This window comes from Erpetoichthys calabaricus, chromosome 9 (assembly GCF_900747795.2).
Source record: "Erpetoichthys calabaricus chromosome 9, fErpCal1.3, whole genome shotgun sequence".
NCBI classification, from domain to species: Eukaryota; Metazoa; Chordata; class Cladistia; order Polypteriformes; family Polypteridae; genus Erpetoichthys; species Erpetoichthys calabaricus.
Window position 1 is genome coordinate 153,475,486 of NC_041402.2, and position 26,140 is coordinate 153,501,625.

The window sequence follows — 26,140 nt, forward strand, 5'->3', positions numbered from 1 at the left end:
GTCTATTTTCTTTTTGCCCTTGTGCCATACTGTTTTCATTTTAGGTGCAACAGGTGGCAACTTAAGGCGTTTGGCACAACTAATTTGTGAAGTTCCAGGTGGAGACAGGGGTCAGCAAACTCTGTTTGTGTGGAGATTAAAAGTCTTGCAGGCCCGTAGAAGTCACATGGTTCGTGTTATGAAGGTATGTGCTCTCACTTTAAAAAAGCAGACAGTAGGGGTTCAGCCTGGGAGTCCCAGCTCCATAAGAGCAAAGGAAGGTCCTGGAGTACTGAGAAAACAGGGATCATTTCTAGCTTGGTGTCCCTGGAGCAAAAAAAGTTGACCCATCTTCAACCTTGTAAGTTATTCTAGGGATTGAGTAGAAATGATCTTGGGACAGAATTTAAAGACAATCTCAGTTTGAAACTGGGGGAAGACTTTGGGGCAACAGCTTCAATGTGAAAGATGCAAGAGAGACCAGTGCCTGTATTTATCAAAAGTCTCAGAGCAGGAAACTGGTCCCAACTGGCTAAAAAATCTCAAAGTGACACAATAGCATTTTACCAATTTTCTTAATTTAGGAAACTACTTCTAACTTCACTAGGTTTAGGAGAGTTCATGAGCTCTCAGAGATTGGCACTCACATTGTGGAAAAGGTGGAGTGTTTTGAAAAAGCTGGACAGCAGTGAACTGGTAAGAGGATATTGATTTGATAGAGGTGGAATAAAATACATAACAAATCTTGTATGTCACGTGGTTATCTATACACAGAAGTCATGTATTGTCAGCCAAAATTGAAGTTTTGATAATGTTATGTTTTCTGGCTACACAGAATATGCACATTTGTTTTAGCAGTGACATAGATATGTCACAACCAACCATTTCTCAAATTTTGCACCAAACTTTTAATGCCCTTAAAACGTGTGAGGTAATACACAGAATACATTTCCCCACCACTCCACATGAGGTACTGATATAGCAAACTGCATTCATGCAAATCTCTGTTTTTTATGGAGTTGTTGGAGTGATTGGCAGCATGCAAATAAAGATCATTGCCCCAAGTGTGGATGAGCATGCATATGTGAATTGCAAGCAGTATCACAGTATTGACACACAGGTGGCCATGAATGCAAACTATATTGTAGTAGCCATGATATTACCCTGAAGATAACTGGGAATGGATGGGTGAAGGACACAAAGCAAATTATCACACAAGTAATCTGAGCTATGCATCCCACAAACCCATGGAACATTTGCATTACACTTTACAAGCTAGGGAATGTTCAATAAGGTAGATGGAGACTCCTAGCGCACTGGCTAAATAAAGCCAAACAGAAGATAAGGGGGGATTCACAGAGAGAGGCAAAAGATTGAGAACACTGGAATTATGAAAGTGCCTTCAGAAACAGCGTTAGAATAGTCAGTTTCAGTAAGTGTTAATTTGCGAGATGTTTCCCATGGCCATAACGGCGATTCTTATGAAAGTACGGACATGAATGATTTATTTCTAAATAAACATGCCTGTTATTGAGTGTTACTCTCACTCAACCTTTGTGTTTTTGTCTTTCCATCTTCGTGCCAGTTCCAGTATTTTTCTTGATGTTGATGGGGATTAGTAACAATTACATACATCTTAATGTAATATCCTACCTTATTATGTTTTCTTCTTCTCCTATTACTTTGAATATTATTATTTATTATTATTATTATTACTCCCCCCAGCCTTTCTAATGGTATGGTATGCATTGTTATTATTATTACCTTTGTGGTAAAGCCTTAGCATTATTAGCAGAAAACTACAAAACATTTTGTGGCTCAAGGTGCCATAAAATTATGACATTGCTCATTCTGAAATGTGAACTTCATTAACTGCTCCTCATGGTGTACTTTGGAGTAGGACATATTCATACCCTAGTCAGACTTCTAGTTTAATCCACAGGAGTAATCCTTGGACACTTGAAAACTATGAGCACTGGCCTTGGAGAGTCAAGGGTTACACAGGGATCAAGATTTAAAGGGGCAGCAGGTTATAACCTAGAAAATTCTAACATTATAAAATTAACTTAAAGCAACTGAGAATCAAAGCTAGCAATGAGATAGCAAGCACTCTTGCTTAGATGAAGTGCAAAAATCTAAAGAAAAAACTATCCATCCATCCATCCTCTTCCGCTTATCCGAGGTCAGGTCGCGGGGGCAGTAGCTTTAGCAGAGATGCCCAGACTTCCCTCTCCCTGGCCACTTCTTCTAGCTCTTTCAGGGGAATCCCAAAGGCGTTCCCAGGCCAGCCGAGAGACATAGTCCTTCCAGCGTGTCCTGGGTCTTCCCCTGGGCCTCCTCCCGGTTAGACGTGCCCGGAACACCTCACCAGGGAGGCGTCCAGGAGGCATCCTGATCAGATGCCCGAGCCACCTCATCTGACTCCTCTCGATGCAGAAAAAAAAAAAAAAAACACTTTTGCAAATTAAGATGTTGGTATTCATCATTAGATATACCTAACAATCTGCTTTACTTATCCTAAATTTAATAATACACCAACCTCTGTTGTGTTTTAAGACTTAACAATGAAAGAAAAACAATACTTGAATGAGAAAACACTACCTCAAACATGAGAAAGATGATCCAGAAAGCAGTATGTGATTAATAAATATATATTCACATAATGGCTATAATAAATGGGGCAGATATAATGCAAAGTATGTGGGAAATTGTTCTTAGACATTTTAAAAGAGAAAATAAAAAAAGACAAACGAAAAAAAATTGACATTAGCCCTGCCTCAGCAAAACATCTAATGAACCCAGTAAAGGCTAAACTAAGACTGCATAAATATCACCAACTGCTGGTCTAAAAACACTTCATTTTTACCTCATAGGAAACAGGTGGGATCATTATACTCATTGAGCCCATTAGGAGCAACTGTGTTAAATGTAAAGATCCAATAAGAGTCACACTGGAGAAGCAATTTGTTAATGTTACCACCACGGGCCGCTAATTGCACAATTTGAAGGACAGAAAATCAGAGTGAAGAGATACAATGTACAACTTTTCTAAAATAATTAGCAGTCGGAGACACCGCGGACTGAATTTAAAAAAAGAGAGTAAGGGCAACTGACAATGTGAACCACATTTTAGTATTGAATTCAAATAAATAATTTTTATAATGTCAACAAAATAGGCAAGTACGTATTAAAAAAACTTTGCTAGCAAATCTACCAGTTCCAAACCAATGATGTGACTTGGACTTCAATCATTACTTTATCTACCTGGATGAACAACTTTGTCTTTAATGTATCATCCTCATGAGAAAATGAGCAAGGGGCATTAAGAAAAAGCTACAAGGATGAACAATATATGTAAACACTTCAAAATAAATTTGCAGTGTGCAGTATTTCCTGAAAGGCAATAATAATTAATCACAATTTTAAAAATGCTGTCTAGTAACCATGTTTAACAAGTCTTGAGTGATATGTATGTATCAATACGCCTCCTCTTCATTCCAGCTGCCTAGCAAGAGAACTTGTTTCTGCTAAGAACATATGTGCTGAAGCTGAAAAATAATAGGCAAATAATAAATCTGCAATTAAATTCTTAGACTGAAATCTTGTGTAAAATAATGAGCTTCTCTCAGTGGACTCACAAATTAAAAGTATAAAATACAATTCTATGTGTACTTGAACATTAATATCAAGAAATGGTAACAACTGTGAGATATAAGTCTCAAATTGGGGTCTGGAGAATTCAGCTGTGAAAACTGTAATTGTTACCTGTTATGTACTTTGGGATTTCTTCAACCAAGTAAACTATTCTTACATCTATACAGTTTTATATACAGGTTGAGCATCCCTAACCCGAAATTCCAAAATACTAAATTTTTTGAGCATTTCCACACCATGGGCCTTTTTTTCATAAAATGTTACTTGGATTCAAGCGTTGAAAATATTCGTACACTAAAAAGTGGATGTGAATAACATATTTGCAGATTCAAAATAGATTTATTCTTTTAGAGCCGGATTAGAGGGAGTGGAGTCCCCCATGAAGCTTAGAGCGTCACAAAACCACTACACATGATCGATGATCCTGAACACTGTGAGGAATCAACACTCAGTCAACAATTATGGGGTTTCAAGTGGGGAGTGGGGTGGTAGCCACTGAAAACATCGAGTGTTGCAAAGCAACGAAACACAGCCAATGAGAATTATTCACCATAAAACAAAATAACACCTATGCAGAAGGACAAAAATGCCACATAGAACCATTAAAATTGCTTATGGTTAATAACGGTAGCTGCAGGTTCTCTAGGTGTCCTTATTGCAACATGAGTTTAGTAAAAATTACTTTTGCTCAGATTATGATAGGAAAACCAGACACTGCAGCAAATTGCATTTTTTATGTTGGCAAAAAGCATGCTATGTTTTATGTATGTACACCTACACCATAAAAAAAACTTAATGTTGTGCCCTGTTAGTTGGTTAATTACTTCCGGCACAGTGGGCACGATGGAACAAAGTTTGACTGAGATCTTCCTGACCTGTTGGCCAGTTCCCTGAGAACTGACCACACAGGCGAGAAAACAAAAAATTCTTCAGTGCAAATGCAAAGCATTCTTCTTCTTCTTCTTTCGGCTGCTCCTGTTAGGGGTTGCCACAGTGGATCATCTTCTTCCATATCTTTCTGTCCTCTGCATCTTGCTCTGTTACACCCATCACCTGCATGTCCTCTCTCACCACATCCATAAACCTTCCCTTAGGCCTTCCTTTGTTCCTGTTCCCTGGCAGCTCTATCCTTAACATCCTTCTCCCAATATACTCAGCATCTCTCCTCTGCACATGTCCAAACCAACACAATCTCGCCTCTCTGACTTTGTCTCCCAACCGTCCAACTTGAGCTGACACTCTAATGTACTCATTTTCCATCCTCATCACACCCAGTGCAAATTTTAGCATCTTTAACTCTGCTACCTCCAGCTCTGTCTCCTGCTTTCTAGTCAGTGCCACCATCTCCAACCCATATAGCTGGTCTAATTACCATCCTTTAGACCTTCCCTTTCACTCTTGCTGATACCCGTCTGTCACAAATTACTCCTGACACTCTTCTCCACCCATTCCACCCTGCCTGCACTCTCTTTTTCACCTCTCTTCCACAATCCCCATTACTCTGTACTGTTGATCCCAAGTATTTAAACTCATCCACCTTCGCCAACTCTACTCATTTCATCCTCACCATTCCACTGACCTCCCTCTCATTTACACCCATGTATTCTGTCTTGTTCCTATTGACCTTCATTCCTCTCCTCTCTAGAGCATATCTCCACCTCTCCAGGGTCTCCTCAACCTGCTCCCTACTATCGCTACAGATCACAATGTCATCAGCAAACATCATAGTCCACAGAGACTCCTGTCTAATCTCGTCTGTCAACCTGTCCATCACCATTGTAAATAACAAAGGGCTCAGAGCCGATCTCTGATGTAATCACACCTCCACCTTGAATGCATCTGTCACTCCTACCACAGACCTCACCACGGTCACACTTCCCTTGTACATATCCTGTACAACTCTTACGTACTTCTCTGCCACTCCTGACTTCCTCATCCAATACCACAACTCCTCTCGAGGCACCCTGTCATATGCTTTCTCAAATACAAAGCATTAGCTATCGTAATATCTGTGCTTTTTCAAATGCAAAGCATTAGCTATCTTAAAAGTCACCTAAAATAAAGTGTACATCATATTCATCACTTTTGAGGTTTAATATGTTTGTCACATAAATGCACATTATGTTAACATTATTTAAAACAAACACACAGATTTCCTCCTCATTCCTACTGCCTCTCTCTTGCTGTCCTCTCCCATTACACCTACTTCCCAGAAGCAGGCTTTTTATCTAAGCACAAAATACAACAAAACTGATTTTTTAAAAGACATTAAACCAGGTGTGACTGCACCATGCTGCCCCTCTTGTTTCACATACATCTCCTAAAAAGATCACTGATAAACATGTGTTAATGAAGTGTACAAAACAGTTTTAGTTTAAAGATACATCCAAGGATGCATCAGTGATGTGTCCTGAGGTCATCTGGTGTTTCAGGTCTTGCAAAACATCAGACACCCTCGCTCAGGTGACCCAGCCGGGGTTGATCAGGCCCAGGCTTGTGTCCCAGGAGCAAAAGCCCATGATTTAGACCTCCTGATCCAAAGCCACATGCAGCTCCTGTGATGCCAAACAGGGCATATACCTTGCATAAAGAGCAGCCAGGAAAGCCTCTACACCCCACCTCAATGGGCTCACAAGTATTCCAGCCACTCTTTTGGCACTGCTCCAGCAGCGCATGGTACTTGGACTGCTTTCGTTCGTTAGCCTCTTCAATGCGGTCTTCCCAAGGGACTGTCAACTCCACTATAAACACCTGCTTTGAAAAGACAGATGTTCACACCATGTCTGCCCTCGAAGAGGTTGGTGTAACATGATCTGGGAACTTGAACTGTCTGCCTAAGGCTACTCGTAGTTCCCAGTCCAACGCTGAGGTGAGCTGGCCGGCTGCTACTGAAGACTGAGGCTGAGGATGCTATCCTACCCAGACAAAGGTGATGCCCCTCTGGCTGAGGATGATTCTGTTGTTAGTAACGGCTCTAAAAATGGCCTCTGCCACTAACTCGAGCATCTGGTCGTGTTGCCAGGTGTAGCGGCCCTCACTGAGGGCCACTATGCAGTGACTGAGGATGTGCTCCAATGAGCCCTTTCCAGTGCAGAGAAGACATATCAGAGACTCAGTCTTGCCCCAGGTATGTAGATTTGCTGAGCTGGGGAGGACATCATACATGGCTTGAACCGTGAACTTGATGCACTGTGATTCGGCCTGCCACATGTCACACCAAGATAATTTCCTCCCACCTTGTCCATGCTCCCTGCTGCCGCATGCCCACCGTCCTGCTGGTTCGCTCCTCCTCCAGGACTACATAGAGCCTGTCCTTGCCATGAGCCTGGTCATACCGAGATTATAGGATCACTCCCACTCGCCCACCCTGTTGCCAAAACACCCACCAGAGGCTTGTGTTTCAGCCGAGACTCCGCTAGCTACAGACTATCCTCAGCTCTCTACATCCTACCTGTGTGTACCAAGATGTCTATTGATGCCACTCTAGAGTCCCTGGAGTCCCGATAGAGCAGTGCCTCTATTGTGCGCAACACTTTAAACTTCTTCAAGGCAGCTTATCGGGAGCTGGAGCTTATCATTTTTCCCACAGTGTGCTGCACTGCTTAATAGCATTCCCAAAGCCTACGAAATTTTTTGTTCTTCCCGACAAGCCTACTTTCCCAAAACAGACATGAGAAAAATTGTAGGTCCTTATCAATTCAACAACTGCCCACTGATCACCGCCCTTGTTTTGCAAATGTGTCAAATAGCAACACCGAACCTGCACTCACCCGTCCCCCATTCATCCAGCATAATGGCCTTCCTGACACCGTAACCCTCCGCATCACAGCCATAATTCTCTCACTTACAACTCAAGTATGCATTGAATATACAGTATGTATGAATTTTATAGCAAAAAGTTGTAAGGAATTATTTGAAATAGAGTACATACATTTCAAGGTTCACCGACAAAAGCACGATAGACATATGAGTGCCGACAAAACCGCGACGGACAAATGAGTGCCGACAAAATCGCTAACTGGTTTTCGACAAATACGCGCCGACAAAATCGCCACGACAAAATCGCGAGAGAGGCCAAGAGAGTGGGACGCGTACGTGCGCATTATGTACACATTATGTGCTAGGTTATAATGCAGTCAGAAGAAATCAATTGAATAATACTATCAAGACGTCTTGCTGCAATTCTTCCTACATATGCAGGGCGTGATCTTAAGGACTATCTGCGTGCCATGTCTCATAATATTGACTTCTAAAATAAACATTTTTATATATGCTTTAAACTAGTAATTCATGAACAAACCATCAGTCGTATACAAAGCGGAATTACCAGCAGTCAGGCAGCTAGCAAGTCTAAATACGCTCAACTATCAAGACGTCTTGCTGCATTTCTTCCTACATATCCAGGGCGTGATCTTAAGGACTATCTGCGTACCATGTATCATAATATTGACTTCTAAAATAAACATTATTATATATGCTTTAAACTAGTCATCGCGATTTTGTCGGCGCGATTTTGACGCCGCATTTTAATCGGCGCTATTTTGTCACCGCTCATATGTCTATCGCGCGAATGTCGGGTCACTCCGGCACTACATTTCAATTGTGTTCTGTTTCTGCAACAGTCAGTGTAAATGAAACAGACGCAGACTATTACTTATATGAAATTTATTTATCATATCAAATATAACTGCTGGAATTTGAATCACATATTTGACAATGGTATTTAATAAAGTAATAATAATACAGGGTGGCGCAGTGGGTAGCGCTGCTGCCTCGCAGTAAGGAGACCCGGGTTCGCTTCTTGCATCCTCCCTGTGTGGAGTTTGCATGTTCTCCCTGTGTCTGCGTGGGTTTCCTCCCACAGTGCAAATACATGCAGGTTGGGTGCATTGGCGATTTTAAATTGTCCCTAGTTTGTGCTTGGTGTGTGCTGTTCGTGCGTGAGTGCGTGCCCTGTTGTGGGCTGGTGCCCTGCCCGGGGTTTGTTTCCTGCCTTGCACCCTGTGTTGGCTGGGTTTGGCTCCAGCAGACCCCTGTGACCCTGTAGTTAGGATGTAGCGGGTTGGATAATGGATGAATGGATAATAATACATTTTATTTATCACCTCTCCCATGTGGACTTCACAGTCTGAAACCTTTCACAGCAATGTCATTTGAACGATTTTTTTTTAATTCAATTTTTTTTCTTGAGTAAAAGCACACTTACTTCATTATACCTTGTGTGAAAGTGTTCATTTTATATTCCAGGACATGCTTCTTGTAGGAAGTGATGATAAAGTTCCTTCGCAATGGGAGTCACGAACACTCGCTTTTTCTCTGTGTAACCCATGCGTGCTTTGTACAGTATGTATGTGTTCACTGTCACCAAGTCAAGTGAAATTGCTGTGAAGGGGTTCAGGCTGTGACTTTTTATGAAAGTCTTTATTTCTGATAGCAATTCAAGTGATACAAATGTAATGCAGCTGGCCAATTACGTAAAGCTTACGAGTTTGCATCCTAGGTCATCCTGGTGCGGAGTGCTTTAAGTAATTCATTTTTATTATTTCATAATTGTTGTTACTACATAATAAAAATACATTTTATTTGAGTCTGCTTATTTTTTTAGTACTAATATGACACTAATATGTCCAAAAAAAACCCACACCGGGCACAACAGAAAATAATCCTGTTGAATGTATGAGATGCTCTCAGATGCTGGTTGCCGTGTTCTACATGTCCTGGTGGAGTGTGGCATTGGCATCACCTGAAGGTGTTGCTGCGTTACAATGCCCAACCCAAAATTATTTCTACACATTGTGTAAAGTATTAATTTCAGATTGTATAAAATTGAAGACTTGTGTGTGTATGTGTATGTGTGTGTGTCTGTGTGTATGTGCGAGAGAGGCACAGACAGATTTGATGTAATTCAAGTGGTTACTGGAATATTAAATAAACATCTTCCCCTCCACACTACGAAGTGAGATGGATCTGAACTGCTTCAGCTTAGCTGAAATATCTTCCTTGGGTATCTAGACTCCTTCCGCCTTCCTCCACTGTTCTGCTACCATCCTCCTTCACCAAATCATTCGCAGCATCTTTCAGAAGATTCTGTGGAGGTTTGGGCAGTGCTTGTACACCTTATAGGGTACTCCACTGGGTCCTGGAGCAGGTGAGTTAGGTAGTGTTGAACTTGACCATTGGGTGTCAATGTTGTGCAGAAAAAGATCTAATTTTTTCTTGCAGCAAGCAAGACAACCACTGCGTTGCTGCCCTAAGCAGCTGCTTTGTGAAGCCAAAGTGGTCTGCTAAGAAAGCAGTTTGCTTCCTGGCTCTCTCTATCCTCTGTCTCCTGTGTCATTCTGCTCTACACAGGGTTTGAACTGTCTAGTCAGCATCTGAAGCTCTTGCCTTAGTTGATTGATTCTGGCTACATCCTCGTACATTCCTATGTTGCTGAACAACACATTAAATATGTTTAAAAAAAAACTTAATCTGTTGCAAGGGAAAGACCATTTGTTAAAACCAGATTATACTTTCAAAGATGTAATTGGGTTATTAGTAAAAGTGAAATATGCACTACTACAAGCTGTAAGTGGTGTCTGTTGTTTGCAGTTAATGATGAAGCAGTCAGAGTTAACGTGAGGTTGAAAGTATTGCCAGCCATGTTAAGAACTATAAACAGTGTGACATCACGCCCAGTATAAAGCAGGTGAACAGAACTCCCATTGAGTGAGTTGATAATGAAGATCTATAAGGAAAAGGAATGGGAATGATGTAAAAGGATGAAGAAATTATTGATGAAACGAAGAAGTGGCTGAGAGTGCAGAATTCAGACTGGTGGAAGAAGAGGATACATGCTGTTTGTTCCTGCCTGGTGCAAGGCTGTTGAAGTTGACTGAAATAACGCAGAATTAAAAGTGTAGAAAATCCATCTGGTTATGCAATGAACATGTTTAAACAGTCCTATAGTATATAATTAGCAAAACATTCTGGGCATTGAATGTTGAACATTGCAAACAGATAAACAGGAACCTCTTTATCCTGGTGTTGAAACTTGTGAATTTTGAGGTTTCACTGAAGTTTAAAAGCTGCAGCCCGAAGCATTCTTTTAAGTAATATTCCAAATTCAGTAAAATCTGAGCCACATCTATGTCTAATTATCGCCATCTGCTGGAAGATGTGAATGTCCCATCATAGCTTTCTTTTAATGACTTCTAAACACACTGTGTGAATGTGCCATACAGGCATTTGGTAAAAAAAAATCCAGATATTTCTCGTATTACCTACATATTTGCGTGTCATTTTCCCCAGGCTTTTTTTTTACAATTAGTTGAAACATGTTCTGACACTGTTCAGGCACATGACAGTATGTTTTTTCTTGTTGAAAGTACCTGAAACAGGTTTGTACTGTAGTCAAGATCACATCAACCTCTGGCCTTAAAGTGACTTATTTCTTTTCTGACTAGCTGAAGCCAGATTAATGGTAAAATCATTAATATAAAATGTATGTATGCAATAATTTTAAACACCACCAGTAAAATGTATTAGAATTATGACAGGTTAAAAGATTTTTTATTTGTATTAAATGCTCACAATAAACAGATGTATAGTGTTGCTTTTGGGTGGGAAACCACATTGTGACAAATTAGTATCCATTACTGCCTTGCTGCATGACAAAGGGCAAAAATTATGATGTCTTATAATGTAAAGTACATGTAAAAACAATTTAGAGCACTATTCACCATGACAAATACTGAACAAAATTAGAAATAGCTTATTAATTGTCATTTCTCATATTTGAATCCTACCTTAATCATATACAAACTATACATATATAAATATTATTAACCATTCAAGGACCTGATATATATTGTCACACATGTGCACATGGGGGACAGTTTAAGTTGATGCTCTACTCTAAATCTTTCTCCTTTTATTCCTCTGTAGACCAACAGAAAACTCCGCCTGTTAGAGATATCAGTTCTGTTTCTGTCCCTCTGAACATACTTCTTCCTGTCACCTGACTGTACATTGGCCGTTTTCCCTTTTGTACCTCAGTTTTGTTTTAGACTCTGTCTGTAAAGATATATTGCATTACTCCATCCTGATTGGCAAGTATACGAGGTAGCTACCCCAAACCTTTTTAATTTTTGCCATTGCCTGAAGGTTTGCTGTGTCTCCCAGCGCAGTCTTAAGGGCATGGAGGAAATTCCAGGAGACAGTTACTCTAGGAGAACTGGACAGGGCTATAGAAGGTCCTTAACCCATTAACAGGACCAGTATCTGCTCCTTTGGGCAAGGAGGAACAGGATGAGCACTGGAAGATCCATATAAAATGACCTCCAGCAGGCCACTGGTGTGAATGTCTCTGACAGACTTCATAAGGGTGGCCTGAGGGCCTGACATCCTCTAGTGGGCCTTGTGCTCACTGCCTGGCACCGTGGAGCTCGATTGGCATTTGCCATAGAATATCAGAATTGGCAGGTCCACCATTGGTGCCCTGTGCTTTTCACGATCAGAGCAGATTCACCCTGAGCACATGTGACAGACGTGAAAGGGTCTGGAGAAGCCATGGAGAACATTATGCTGCCTGTAACATCGTTCAGCGTGACCGGATTGGTGGCGGGTCAGTGATGGTCTGGGGAGGTATATCCATGGAGGGACACACAGACCTCTTCAGGCTAGACAACGGCACCTTGACTGCCATTAGGTATTGGGATGAAATCCTTGGACCCTTTGTCAGACCCTATGCTGGTATAGTGGGTCCTGGGTTCCTCCTGGTGTACGACAATGCCCGGCCTCATGTGGTGAGAGTATGCAGGTAGTTTCTGGAGGATGAAGGAATTGATACTATTGACTGGCCCCCACTCTCGCCTGGCCTAAATCCAATAGAACACCCCTGGGACATTATGTTTTGGTCCATCCGATGCCACCAGATTGCACCTCAGACTGTCCAGGAGTTCAGTGATGTCCTGGTCCAGATCTGGGAGGAGATCCCCCAGGACACCATCCGTCGTCTCATTAGGAGCATACCCCGACGTTGTCAGACATGTATACAAGCATGTGAGGGCCATACAAACTACTGAAGTACGATTTTGAGTTGCTGCAACTCATTTCCTTTAATATATGCATTTCCTTTAAAAATGTGGACATAAATTGTCATACCTGTGATGGAATGGCACCCTGGGTTTGTTTCTTGTCAGCAACAACTGAAAGAAGCTACAGTGGTGTTTTTTTTCTCTAATTTAATATTTTAAGTATACAAGTAGAGCTAGATTCAATCAGCAGACTGCTCTAGTAATCCATCAAAATGAACTGATTAAAGACACCTGATGAAATCTCTCTAAGTATCAATATAAACTGCCCAGAGAGATCTCCAGAATATTATCATTATTTAGTAGATTCATTTAACTATGTGAATAAATAATTATAAACTTAGAAAGACTTCATCTACCTATGAAAATGGTGACAATAGAGGTATGGTAAGGTGTGAAGTTAGGACAAATCTAAAAAATGTGGACAAGAGTTGGGATATAAGCTGGGGGAAGATTTAAAAAAAACAGACTTTGAAGAGTCATACACAGTTTATTATTTTAAGATTACTAATCTTAAAATTCTTAAGACGATGAATATATTACACTCGACAATACATTTTTTCAAAAGTATTGCTTCCTTACAAAATGTTTGATTATGGTAGACAGCTTCATGATCAACTTACATACTGTATAACAGCATCACTTAAGAAAGAAGAAGAAACATTAAATTAAAGGGATACTCTACCCATATTGTGAACATAGAATTGGATGATTTGACATGTGGTGGATGTGACATGATGTTTGCTGTTGTTCAATATTGGTCACCATGGGCTTCTCTTCTATCATAAACATTTTTATGTCCATTCTCCATGAAAATATGAGATAAAAATATTCTCTCAGCCATCACTTCAAACTACATAAGTAACATAAAAAAAAAACATTATTTTTTGGCAGAGTATTCCTTTAACTTTTATTGAATTTAATGTGTGTAATCTCTTAATGATGCCGACACTTTCATTAGTTCAATAGAGCTGGAAATGTTTAGCTGCTGATTTTCATTGGTACTCAGCATCTGATGCTTCTTGTTTTACTGCCCAACAATAATTGGACAGTGTTGATGGATTCCACTTGCCCTGATACCCCTTTCTATCATTGCAGAATCCTGGTGAAACCTTCTACCATGCTCCTCACTGAGTGCACTAAGTGTGAACACAATAAATAAATCTTTAGCAAAATGTTGCACTTCATGGTTTTGTATACTTGAGGCATGCTGTCAACCAGCTGGACATAGTTTGGCGTTTTGTAGTTACCAAGAAAATTTTTGGCAGCACCCTTGAATGCCTTCCATGCGAGTTCTTAAAGCCCAATTAGCAAATCTTCAAACTGCTTGTTAATGATGATATGTCCAATTTGGGGACCAAAAAAATGTCCTTCTTAATCATTGTATCAGTTATTTGTGGAAATGTTTATCTCCAAATACTAACTCCTTGTTTATCACATTCACATAAGTTTTCATCAGTTTAAGTTTTATATGAACAGGAGGTAAAAATATCTTTGTTGGGCTGATAAATGGTTTATATTCCACATTTCTGCACGAAACCATATGTTTATGGAGCAGCCAGGTCTTTTAATTAGACTCTTTAGCACGGCTGTCCCATTCTTAACTGAAGCAACCATACTTGTTATATCCTAGCGGCATTCCTGGTAGCAGTGCCACTACTTTTAGATCTCTACAGATGTTCCAGTTGTAGTTGTTGTACTGTATATGTATACTGATATAAGTGATATGTATATGTTCATTTTCAGCCCGTACTTGGAAAGGAGACCATTTAGGAAAATGTTTGGGTTGCTGCTGGGAGAGGAGTTGGTGAGGCCAGCATGGTGCACTTACCCTGTGGTCTGAATATGGATCACAATACCTCAGTACAGTGATGGGGACACTGTGTTGTAAAAATGACGCAGTCTTTTGGATGAGACATAAAACCAAGGTCTTGACTCTCTATGGTCATAAAAGATTCCTGGGCATCCTTCGTAAAGAGTAGGGTGTATCCTGATGTCCAGGCTAAATTGCCCTCCATGGCCTAGTCATTCTGGCTCCCTAATCATCCCCTGTTTCTAATTGGCTATCTTTCTCTCTCCACTTCACCACCTAATAGTTAATGTGTGGTCAGCATATTGGCACAAAAATGTCTGGTGGTTAAAGTGGCTTCCCTCTCATTATGAGAGGTTCTTTGAGTAGTGATAAAAGTGCTATACAAATGTAAATGACAAAAACACAAAAGTATTATGGCTCACCACTGAAAGAAAAGTCAGTCATTCCAACCTTTCGTAATAACACAAATTAGCCACAGCAAAACGTATAACTTTTAGCAAAATTAAATTTATCTGCTTTGGGTGGCTCAGGAGCTCCTTCCTCTCTTGGGTATAAGAATGAGATGTGGTGCTTCGGGCAAGGACAGGCACTGTGAATGATTAGTGACAGCACCTCCTATTTGTCTGTGATGGAATCTCTTACCTTAGCCAAGCCCTGAAGATGATCCCCATGCGCAAGGGCATAACAACTTATAATATGAGAAATCACAACAATAGGACATTGCCATAATATGGCATTTGATAGGGAAATTTAAAGCAGATATCTGAAAGTAGCAGGCCAGGACTTATAATATACACCCAAAAGTGTTCAGGAAGCATAATCTTCATTGTTCAGTATTAATTGAAGTACAGTTTTCCATTCACGATCTGTGATTGAAATTTCACTAATGTCTTTTTAAAAGGTGCTCCTGGAAAAAGGATGACCCTCAACTAATGGAACCTGTCAGAAACCAGTTACCCCATTTGTACCATTTTAAGCTCCAACATCAGCCCTGTACAAGCCTAAATTGGGGGCTGGCAGTTATGCGACAACTAAGAGGATTTTAACTAATTTGAGCTCACAGAACACAATGGTTCTATGCTCTACCGGATTACATTTAAAAATACACACCTGATTAAATTTCACTTGGTATTTAGCAAAACTGCACTGTGCTATAAAACCATATCATTGTCTGGATCTTTTATCTATCAGGAAGAAAACAAACAAGTTAAAAATGAGGAAAAAACCAGTCTGATCAGTTTAGCGCAAGTAAATGACGAATACAAGTGTACAAATAAGCCCTACCCAGTAGGTACTTAACTGCGTAATGCTGTGTATGAAAGACCATCAATATGTTAAAAAAACTGTTATGTCATCATGGCAGTTTACTGATGAGTGGCCAAAGGTTATCTTTCATAAGAAAAAGTAAGAAAATATTCTCTCTTTATAATGTGCTCTTTATAAGAAATACTATTAAGCTGATTGTTTCTATTTATTTTTAAAACTAAATTATTTTAAAAAATGTTATTCTGTTCTAATCACTAAAACAGAATGATCTCATGAATGAGGCTGGAACCTCCCTAGAACATTGTGGTATTGAGGAACAGTGAATGATAGGACAGATAAAATAATAGGCTATGGATTGGGATTATAATCAAGGATTTTAAGACCCACTAGGTCCAGGTAGAACCACAAAAGATAATGGATTCACCAGACCCTGGTTTTGAAAACAATGGGATCCTTCTTGCTATCCTATGGATATATGCATACCTGAGGTTTCAGAGCTTAGGGTGCTAACAGTTTATTTAGAGGGCTCATACAGCATTCCGTGGGCAAGTCCCTCTTATTATTATTCAATATAATGAGAAGTACTGGTGTATTGCAAGTTAAGAGAGGAAGGCATGCAATTCAATATATTCTACAATTGTTGTTACCTATTTAAACAAAAGGAAAATGAAAATCCAGCTGTGCAGACTGGCAGAAACAGCCTTACCTACCTTTATTTACTCGTTGCAGACTCCTCGTTTGAGGCTAGTGCGACTTTTGTGTCAATAAGGCCCTTGCATATCAGCCAAGATGATTTTTTTGTGTCTGCGCTGCTATAAAGAAAAAGCAGATTAAATAGGGCTTTTTGTCATTTTTCTGAATTACAGTGTGGCATTTGATGACTGGGCGTCTATCCATTTTCAGACTACTGGTGAAATTGTGGGCCATGAAGGGAGTTCCACTGCAGGCATGTTAAAGCGGTAAAGCTCCAGGGCTAAGCTGAAGGATTGCTAGTGTCGCTAGACCAACATCCATATGGTATAATGTGTTCCAATATAATGGAGAGAACCCCGGAGTTAATGATTCCTTGTATGTAAATGTAGATGAAAGACAGTGGAGGAAGACGGGAAATACAGTAGTCATCTCTCAAGTATTGCCTGTTAGCCTATATATATATATATATATATATATATATATATATATATATATATATATATATATATATATATATATATATACAGTAAATATACATATATATATATATATACAGTAAATATATATATATATATATATATATATATATTGTGGACGGTAGAGGCGCTGTTGCCCCATTAAACCCACCAGACAGACGTCCAGGACACACGTTAAAAGCACTAAGAAGATTCATTAATAATAATTCTTCAATAAGGTGCACAAAGCACCGCACACTCCACAATTCTTCCAATAATAATACACAATAATCAATAATCACAATCCTCCTCTCCACCCAGCAGCTCCGTCACTCTACCACCCAACTCCGACTCTCCTTGCTGGGATTCCCAAAGTCCTTTTGTAGTGCATGACCCGAAAGTGTTCCTTGTCCCGGTCAAACGCCACATCATCCTTGTCAAGTGTCCTGGAAGTACTGCTGGCTTCCATCCTCTTGACTCTGAATTTAGTTAGTGTAACAAGAATAGTCCTCAGGTTCTTGATTAGCTCCCCCTGGTGGCACCTATGGCATCCAACAGGGCTGAAGAAACGGACTCCATGTCCCATGTTGCCCTGAGGGAATCCGGGAAACCATTTCCGTCCAGGGGAGCTGCCATCTAGCGTCCTGGGAGATGTAGTGTCCTGAAAAGGCTACTTTTCTTTCTTTTCTCTGTTGAGGGACGTCCCGGCCAGGCTGAAATGCCTGCCATCCATCCTGCTCCCTTTATAATGAACAGGTCACCTATGTTGTAAGAGGATGGCCCCAGATAATATCTAGACATACCAGACTGGGCTTTCCCCTGAAGAAAGCAGCCATTAAAACATTGAGCATGTATTCTCAAATAGAAATGGGAAGAAGAGAAGCGAGTGGAAGGAAAAAAGGCAGAAGGAGCAAGTCAGATGAGTCAAAATAAGATAATGTTCAGCTGGCAAAGGGATCAGACACCCTACCTAACAAACAGGACTCAAACTCTTGTTTAGGTAGGACCAAAAGAGGTATATAAATTTGTTTATGTTTCCCCATTTGTTTTGTTGTCTCCCCCACTCCACACTCTTATCTATTATTGTTATTATTTTGATATTAGTATTATTTTAATAGTAATAATATCACAATCATAAAAAAAAAATTAATTTTGAATTTTTTGTTTTGCATTCATGAACAAAATGAAAAAATATGTTTTCATCATATCACATTTTAATACAAAATTGAAAATAAAAGCAATGTTAATAAATTAGAGTTTATTAATGTATCCAATCCAATATTGTTCTATATCATGTTAACATGAAAATATTTAGTCAATCTAATTTTTAAACATTTACTGTATGTATATAAATCAGCAATACATATTCATTGATGTCCATATAACTTCTATGTTTTTATCATTTCTTATTTTTTTTATATCCAAAAATTTTTTTTGGTTCCGCCGATGTGTTTGTATTTTTTTTGGTGCATCCCTACGAATTATTTAGCAGTAGCCCACCGTCATACTAATATCCCAATGTCCCTGGTACCTTCTCACCAGGTCCTGTATAAACTGATGGAATCTTTCAACTTGGTCTTCACTCACTGCTCCAAGATTTTCAGAGAAAAATTCGAAATGGAATTCCAAAAAGTGAACTTTGAGACTCACTTTGCAGCCTTAAACTTAACTAATACATTTTTCACATTTTTTTTATAATTTGAATCATTATTGTTACTGTAAAACGTAGAAATTACATGTATTTCTTTCAATGATTCCCAAGCCTCTTGTTTCAGGTTGTCCATTGCAACATCTAATTTAATTAACAGACATAAAGGAAGAGCCCTCCTCAACCTAAGGGCATAAGTGCATCCATAAGCCACTCAAGCAGAAACTGAAACTTGCCAACTAAAAAACAGTTTGCCTTAGGTGCATGAGAGGACATATACGTTATACCACACTGTCTTGTAAATGCAAACAGTAACATTGAAGACCTTAGCCATCCTGATCAGTCGCTTTTTTCCCCTCCATTTTGGCAAACTAATGCTGCTCCCCAGCCACTCATACTGACAGCTGCATGAGTCTTCTTTATATTAATCTTCTGATATTACATTTAATGACAGATTTGCATTCACTATATTTGTATTCATTGTTTGTGTTACTGTATATACTATTGTCACTAGTGTATGGGAGAAATGCCAAGTAAGAATTTTGTTGTACTGTATACCCATAACAATAAATTAGAACTTAAAGTAGAATTTAGATCTACGAATATTTTATAGTGATTAATGTGATGAAGGGGATTTTTACTAATGAGAATGTCAGAAAGTCATAAACAGTGCATTGCACTAACCCTGCAACAGAATCTCAAAGCTCCAGTCAATCATCTCAATGAAGACATCTTAACTGGGTTTCTTAATAAATAGGGTCTCTGGAGCAGTTGAAAATACCAAAAATGGAATTGATGGCAAGGGCGAAGGGAAAGGAGAGTGGTGTTTGAGGAAGAGTAAAATTAAGGGAAGAGATGTATACTGTATGTTGCCTTATATGAAAAAGAGTATATAAAGTAGCAAAGGAGTATATGTGAAAAAGTATAGTAAAATGAGATCTTACATTTTCTTCAAAATTAATGAAATAAAATTAAAAACATGGAGAAGAGTAAATGAGGCTAAAGAGAATTGCTGTATTTTTGATGTAATCTTTAATTAATCTGAATAAGAATTAACACAGTCAACATGCTGATGGTGTTCAAAATAAATAATATTCATATTACCGGGCAATGTGTGACACCAACTAAGATAAGTAGAACAAGTGAAGTAACATTGGTTAATAAAGGATGGGTTACATGTTGCAAGTAAGGGACTTCTAAATTAAACTATTAGAATAGAGACTAAAATAACTGAAATAACTACCCATCCATCCAGCCCAAACACTCAGTCTCTCGAGAGCCCTGATCAGAGCCTCCATTGACTCCGTGAAGATCACAGCATCATCAGCAAAGTCAAGATCCATGAATCTTTCTTCACCCACAGATGCCCCACAGCTGCTGGACACCATGACCTTGCCCAACACCCAGTCCATACAAGCATTGAACAGAGTAGAATCAAGAACACACCCATGATGAACCCCAGAATCAACATGGAAAAACACAGAGGTTCTACCTCCACTGTGCACAGCACTCACAGTACCAGTGTACAGGCCCGCTCATGATATCCAGCAACCTTGAGGGTATCCCGCGAACTCTCAGGATGTCTCATATGGGAGCTCAATCAATTGAGTCGAACGCTTTACGGAAATCGACAAAGGCTGCAAAGAAACTCTACCAATATTTGTGTTTGCGCTCCATGAGAACCCTCAGTGCCAGGATGCGGTCGATGGTAGACTTCTTAGGCGTAAGACCACACTGTTCTGGTCGCTGGTAGGTGAGCAAGCGATCATGGATCCTATTCAGGACGACCCTAGCAAGGACCTTACTCAGCACCGAGAGCAGTTTTCAGAATTCTTGCAGCATAGATATGCAGGTCCTGTTGGGTTGGAATTAAAACAAACATTTCTGTAAAGTACCTATATTTTATTGTTATATAAATGTACAGTGCCCTAAAAAAGTATGTGCCCCCTTGGAAGCTTTCACCTTCTGTTGTTACACAACATTGAAACACTTAATTTGGCTTTTTTGACATTGATCAATAAAAAAAGACTCTTTAATGTCAAAGTGAACACAGATCTCTGCAAAGTGGCCTAAATTAATGACAGATATACAACACAAAATACTTGATCACAGTATTCCTCACCTTCAAGTCAGTATTTAGTAGATGACCCCTTGCCCGCTATTCCAGCCTTCAGTCTTTGTGCACAGGTCTCTATCAGCTTTGCATATCTGCCATTTTTCCCAGTTCTCACTTGCAAACTACCTAAGATTTGTCAGGCTACATGGAGCTCATGATTGAAAAGTCCAGCTACATATTCTCAACTGCACTGAGACCTGGACTGACTTGCCTACTCCAAGACATTGACATTGTTGGTTCTAAGCTTTGTATTGTTGTTTTGAACTTCAGCAGGTTAAAGAAATTTCACTATTGCCCAAACAAATCTCAGTACGGTGTGTTGTTCATCAATGGTGCCATCCTGCAGAGGAGCACCAGTTGTTCATTTGACCTTAGTTTCAACTAGACTAACGGCAGAGCACAGCACTGTGCTTGCTCGAACTACCCATAAGCCATCGCAATTGCATTGTATTTTGTCAGTGTCAGTTCATTGCGATTACTGTGTAATTTTCAAAATTAATTTTACTTTTTGATGTACCCTCATATAAGTGTATATTTTTCAGTTGTTTGGCTTTAATGCATCCAGATTCTGAATCTGTCATTTATTTTATGTTTTTTTTGTAATAAAAAAGGTCATTTTTATTACAATCTTGTTTACCCATATTTATGTGACACTGTCAACTGTGATCACATGACCACCTTTTTTGACTCATATGACTTCATGAGGTTTTTCAGTAAATAGGGTGGCACTTGGTCCTTGGTAATCCCTCAGTGAATAAAAAAATACTTTTATCCTCTTTAATGCTAGTTAGTTAGTTTCTAATTCAAGTATAAAAAGTGCTCAGATTGTTTCTTTGGTTTTGTCAGTTTCTGACTCTGTTTTGCCTCTTGATTCTGGTTGTCTAATCTCAGCTTGTCTCTGGTATTTTCCTGTTATTACTATTATTATTATTATTTGCCTTTTGCTTTGCACCATGATTTCTTGCTTTCATTTCATATCCTGGTCAACTCTCTCTTGCCCTAATAGTAAGAAAGTTGGTTGAATTCCTTCAGTGAAATAACACTAGGACCAATTTGAGAACAAAAGCAGGGGAGTCAGTTAAAGTTAAAAAAAGTGGCCTTGCATTGTCAGCAAAAAAGTCTATGATTTTAACTTTCAGAAAATATCAGACCAACTGTGATAGGATGAAGATGTGTTTTTAATTATTTAATGATTTTCGTGCCTGTTTTTTTAACTTTAACATGAAAGCAGGCAGCATCCAGCCTAGTGAAATGATTACAGTGCAGCGCACCAGCTAGCAGATACCAGCTACAGCACGCTGTAACATAAAGGGGAACATGTTAGTGCATTGTTTGAAGAAAAATACGCAGTGCGGGCAATCACAGGTGGGCGATGTAATGGGTTGATGAAAAAGGCAGCATCGGTCTGGTTGGCTATATTTTACAGAGCTTGAATGAATGCCCAGAGAATTGGTAATGCTCACGTCAGCTGAGCAGGGTAGCTGATGGAAGGGAGAGAGAGAGCGAGAGCAGAGAGCTAGATGGATGAAGGCAGTATTAGATGGGCAAGGCAACTTGGAAACTGAGAGGACACCGTTATGGCAAGGATTCGGACATGTGACAGGCTGTGTCGGGGAATGAGGCTGACACAGCAGTAACATCAGCAGATGGATAGGACACCTTACGGAAACCCAGGAGTCTGTGTATAGTGCATTTCTGATCTGATTTTTAGGTAAAGGATGTGAACGGCCGCAATTTTAATGCAGAACGTTGTCCTGACATTGACAGATCAAGTGCAAAAAAGGACGTAATGGTTTTACCTTTTTGTTTTGGACTTTTTAACTTTATTTGGAATCTTTATTTGCCATGCAAGACAAATGACATTAGATTTTATTGGCACAGATTTAATGAATTTATTTATTGATCAATTTATGGGGTTATTTTTTGAGCTGTTATTGCGCACTTGTTTTACTTTAATTCTCTGTTATTAATAAACTGCTTTGATTCTGATTTTAAAATATTCTTTGTCTGCCTCACTTGTCATTGGTTCATGGTTCATCCTAGTTATGACTCTTGATGTCCTATGCAGGAAGACACCAGGCTGTGGGTTCCTTGGGCATCTCACTAACCAGCTGAGAGCTTTTACAAAAGGCTAAACTAAAAATGATGGTGATGCACCATTTTTTGGAATAATATAGACATGGCAACTGAAAGGAAACACAGACAATTATCCTTTTATTAAGGCGGATATATAAGTAGCATTAAATTTTAATGTAAAATACATTTGTAAGGTATACTGAAACCATTCAGGTCGATGTGTAAAAATGTTTGAAATAAGAACCAACACCTACAACTCTAGTTCTCATCTGGCAAATTAGTCACTTTCTTCCTGCAAGAGACAGATGGGAGGGAACAGTTTCTTCATGTGACAGGGTACCCTATGGTCTTGTGCTGAAATGATGGTAGAGGGGAATTTGAGAATGACCAATAGAGTAGCATCAATGCAGGTGATATACAAGGTGTTGATTGCGAATGGAAGCTAAGATCTTAGCTGAAGATCTTCAATTCCACATCACCATCCTTGCCATCATTGTTGACAATTATGTTCCATGAAGTTCAAGTGGTCCAAATGAGCCTCTTCCAAGAGATTTGTTGTGCTATTTGTTTTTATAAACAGAGTAAATCAACAATTCCTGAAGGGCCATCAAATGTCCCAATGCTACTCTAGCGTTTTAAAAAGCGTGGGCATGTATTAAGAATGCCAGCCGGGAACTTTCAATGGAAGATATAATTACTAATCTATGTATAATAAATCTCTCTGTGTTAGTCTCAGAGAGGATGGAAATTCTTCAGGAGTTGCTGAAGGGTGTTGTTTACAACAGGAAAGTCAAGTCAGTCTTGCTTAGCTTGTTACCACCACTAACCTCAGCAGAATAAGTGAACAGCAAATCTAATGAGAATCACAAGACCAATAAACACTCTTATCGGGTTCCCAACCTTCTGCTATGCGTTATCTGCCTCATAAACATTCTGTGGATTCAAGCTATTTTCTTTTTGTCATTTACAGTTGACACTTGTACAGATTCGTTTACTATACTTTAGACATGTCCTGGACCTTCCCTAATAATGCAGAGTGATGAAAAAAAGTGATGACTTGGTTTAAATTGTTGATACAATGCTCAGTTTTCATTGATGGGTACATTTGATAATTTATTTAATCTGTTTCAACAGTAATTTTCTCCTGACAAATTTCTTGACATCTTCCTTCTTACTACTGACTTAATTATATACTGTTACATACACTCATTCATTCATCTTGTAATGCTAATTTATGTATTAGGTGCTCTGTGATAGCACCTATGATAAAAAAGAGCTAAATTAAATAAATACAGATTAGTAATAACATGTGAAAGTTCACAGACAAGAAGAAAACGTTTTCTTGATTGTTTAATTGTCTACGGTAGCCTAAGCACTAACACTGCTTGTTTCTTCATTTAAAAATGGTTGCGTACAGCATACGCTAGTTGCATCCTTCAGGCTGCATTAAGGATGTATTTAATGTCATATTTTAAATTTTCACACATCTGAACACATAATAAAATAATCTAATCTCAGTCTATTTATATATTTTTTGCATTGTTTTCAACCTGAACATCATTTAGATTATTAACAAGATAGCAGAAATACAACAATGCAATCGGATAATTAAAGAAGTTAATTTTTTTAACTCTCCAGATGACTAAAGTTGAATTTGAAATGTAAATATATTAGTTGTGTGAACAAAAGGTTGTCATATTGTCTTCTTCAGTTAGAACAAGTTTAAGCAAACATAAGCAAACCATACCAGGATATGACCATCCAGAAAATAGAAACTGGTGTTTGATGATGCAAAGCGTGACAAATCATACAAAATGTATAAACAACATAAAAGTATTTAGTATACGCAACCACAGTCTTGTGTGAATTTTTAATGAGCCGCAGCAATGTGCTACGAACATATCACCTTGCTGCTACCTCAATAGCCTCTTGGGTTCTATAACATAACCACTCATTTACCTATTTCTTTGGAAATAGAAAACGAAAGTCTCACTATTTTAGGCATAAATAAAGGTTTATATAGTTAAACCTTTCATATTAAGATCTGTGTATGCCTTTCCATTTTGTACTCTGCTTGTTCAGGTTAGGGTTATGGTGCATTGTCAAAAAATAACAGGGTGGAGATATGGGGATGGCATAAGTGTGGAAGATTTGATTGTGATTTAGAGATGGTAGGTTCTGCCCTTTGTTATACCAACAGTTAGAGAATTTACTTGGGGTTTGTTTTTTACAGAAAGGAGAATATGTGCTGCTATAGTCTCTTGCTGTATCTGCATCAGCCATAGCCCACTGGTGGCCACTAAAATGACCTCAGAGTCTAGGAGGCCAATCTTTTTTTTCTGTGCTCAGTATATTACCTTTTGTCTGATGCAATATTCCATCTTGTACAGCGAGCGTATGCCTTTCTCAATGTAAGTGGGTAGGCAAATGAATCCCTTTCTTTTTTATCAGCTATTAACTTTCACTTTCTTCTCAAGTGGCTTAGTGTAAATTTGAGGATTTAAACATTAAGACTGGCCTACATTTTATATTTATAATCTCTTCTTGGTAGAGAATCTATAAGTATGCTCATACCAAAGCATGCTGTGTACTCTATATACTATGTGGCCATTAGTGGGCATTGCATTACCCTAATCCCCAGACACAACTGTACAGACACATCTCCTGAGTTTAAATAAAAGGTTTATAAATAAAGCTACCTTACAGAAAGGTTTTGAAAGTAACATAAACACAAGTATTCCTCTCTTTTTTCTTTTTCCTCTCCTTCCACTCCTCCAGGTGAGCTTCAAATGTCTTCCACCTGATTCCAACTTGCCTGGATAAAGCTGGACCAGGTAGTACTTCCAGTGCTAGGGCATAGCCCATTGGAAGCACTTCTGGGTTGAGTGGAAGCCCAGGGATCACAAATCACCACAGCACCCTCTGGCAGCACCTCTGGAACCCAACAAGGCTGCCCTATGGGACTATAGTTTCCAGCATTCCTTGTGGGTATCCATAATGGTAGGACTGCCCAGGGTTTGCTGTCATCTAACATCTTGGATGAAGCATTTTCCTCTGCCATATTTTCTCTCCCTGTCTGTCCAATACACTGGCCTCCCAGCAGGGTATTATTCCTTGGTCCACCACTGTCGGGATGCCAGCATGCCCAAATCTGTACTGGCATCTTCTGCAACTTTCCTAGCCACTCTTTGCTGTCCACTGGCCATCTGGACCTTCTGGCCAGGTAAGGGAAGGGAATCTATCCAGCCATCCATCACAGCTGTAAGTGGATCTTGGGGATTCTGAGTAAGAGACTAGATGTCTTTATTGTTTTGCTAACAAAATAGAAATGTATGTTCATGCTTGTTCTTGCTTTACTTTAAAAAG

At 39.2% G+C, this 26,140-nt stretch overlaps 1 protein-coding gene and 1 long non-coding RNA gene across 2 annotated transcripts in view; one reads left to right on the forward strand and one right to left on the reverse strand.

Moving 5' to 3' along the window:
• Positions 1 to 7,571: 7,571 nt before the first annotated feature.
• LOC127529259 (uncharacterized) lies at positions 7,572 to 7,764 on the reverse strand. Its single transcript, XR_007935933.1, has 2 exons — positions 7,689 to 7,764; positions 7,572 to 7,651 (listed from the first exon to the last, which is right to left on the reverse strand). It is a non-coding gene; the product is annotated as an uncharacterized LOC127529259 (long non-coding RNA).
• Positions 7,765 to 15,862: 8,098 nt separating this feature from the next.
• The window catches only part of LOC114658211 (uncharacterized), a 53,630-nt gene continuing 43,352 nt past the window's right edge, over positions 15,863 to 26,140 (forward strand). Inside the window, exon 1 of the mRNA XM_051932382.1 lies at positions 15,863 to 15,924. Coding sequence (XP_051788342.1) covers positions 15,891 to 15,924 — 34 coding nt within the window. The 5' untranslated portion in view covers positions 15,863 to 15,890. The remainder of the gene's footprint in view (positions 15,925 to 26,140) is intronic.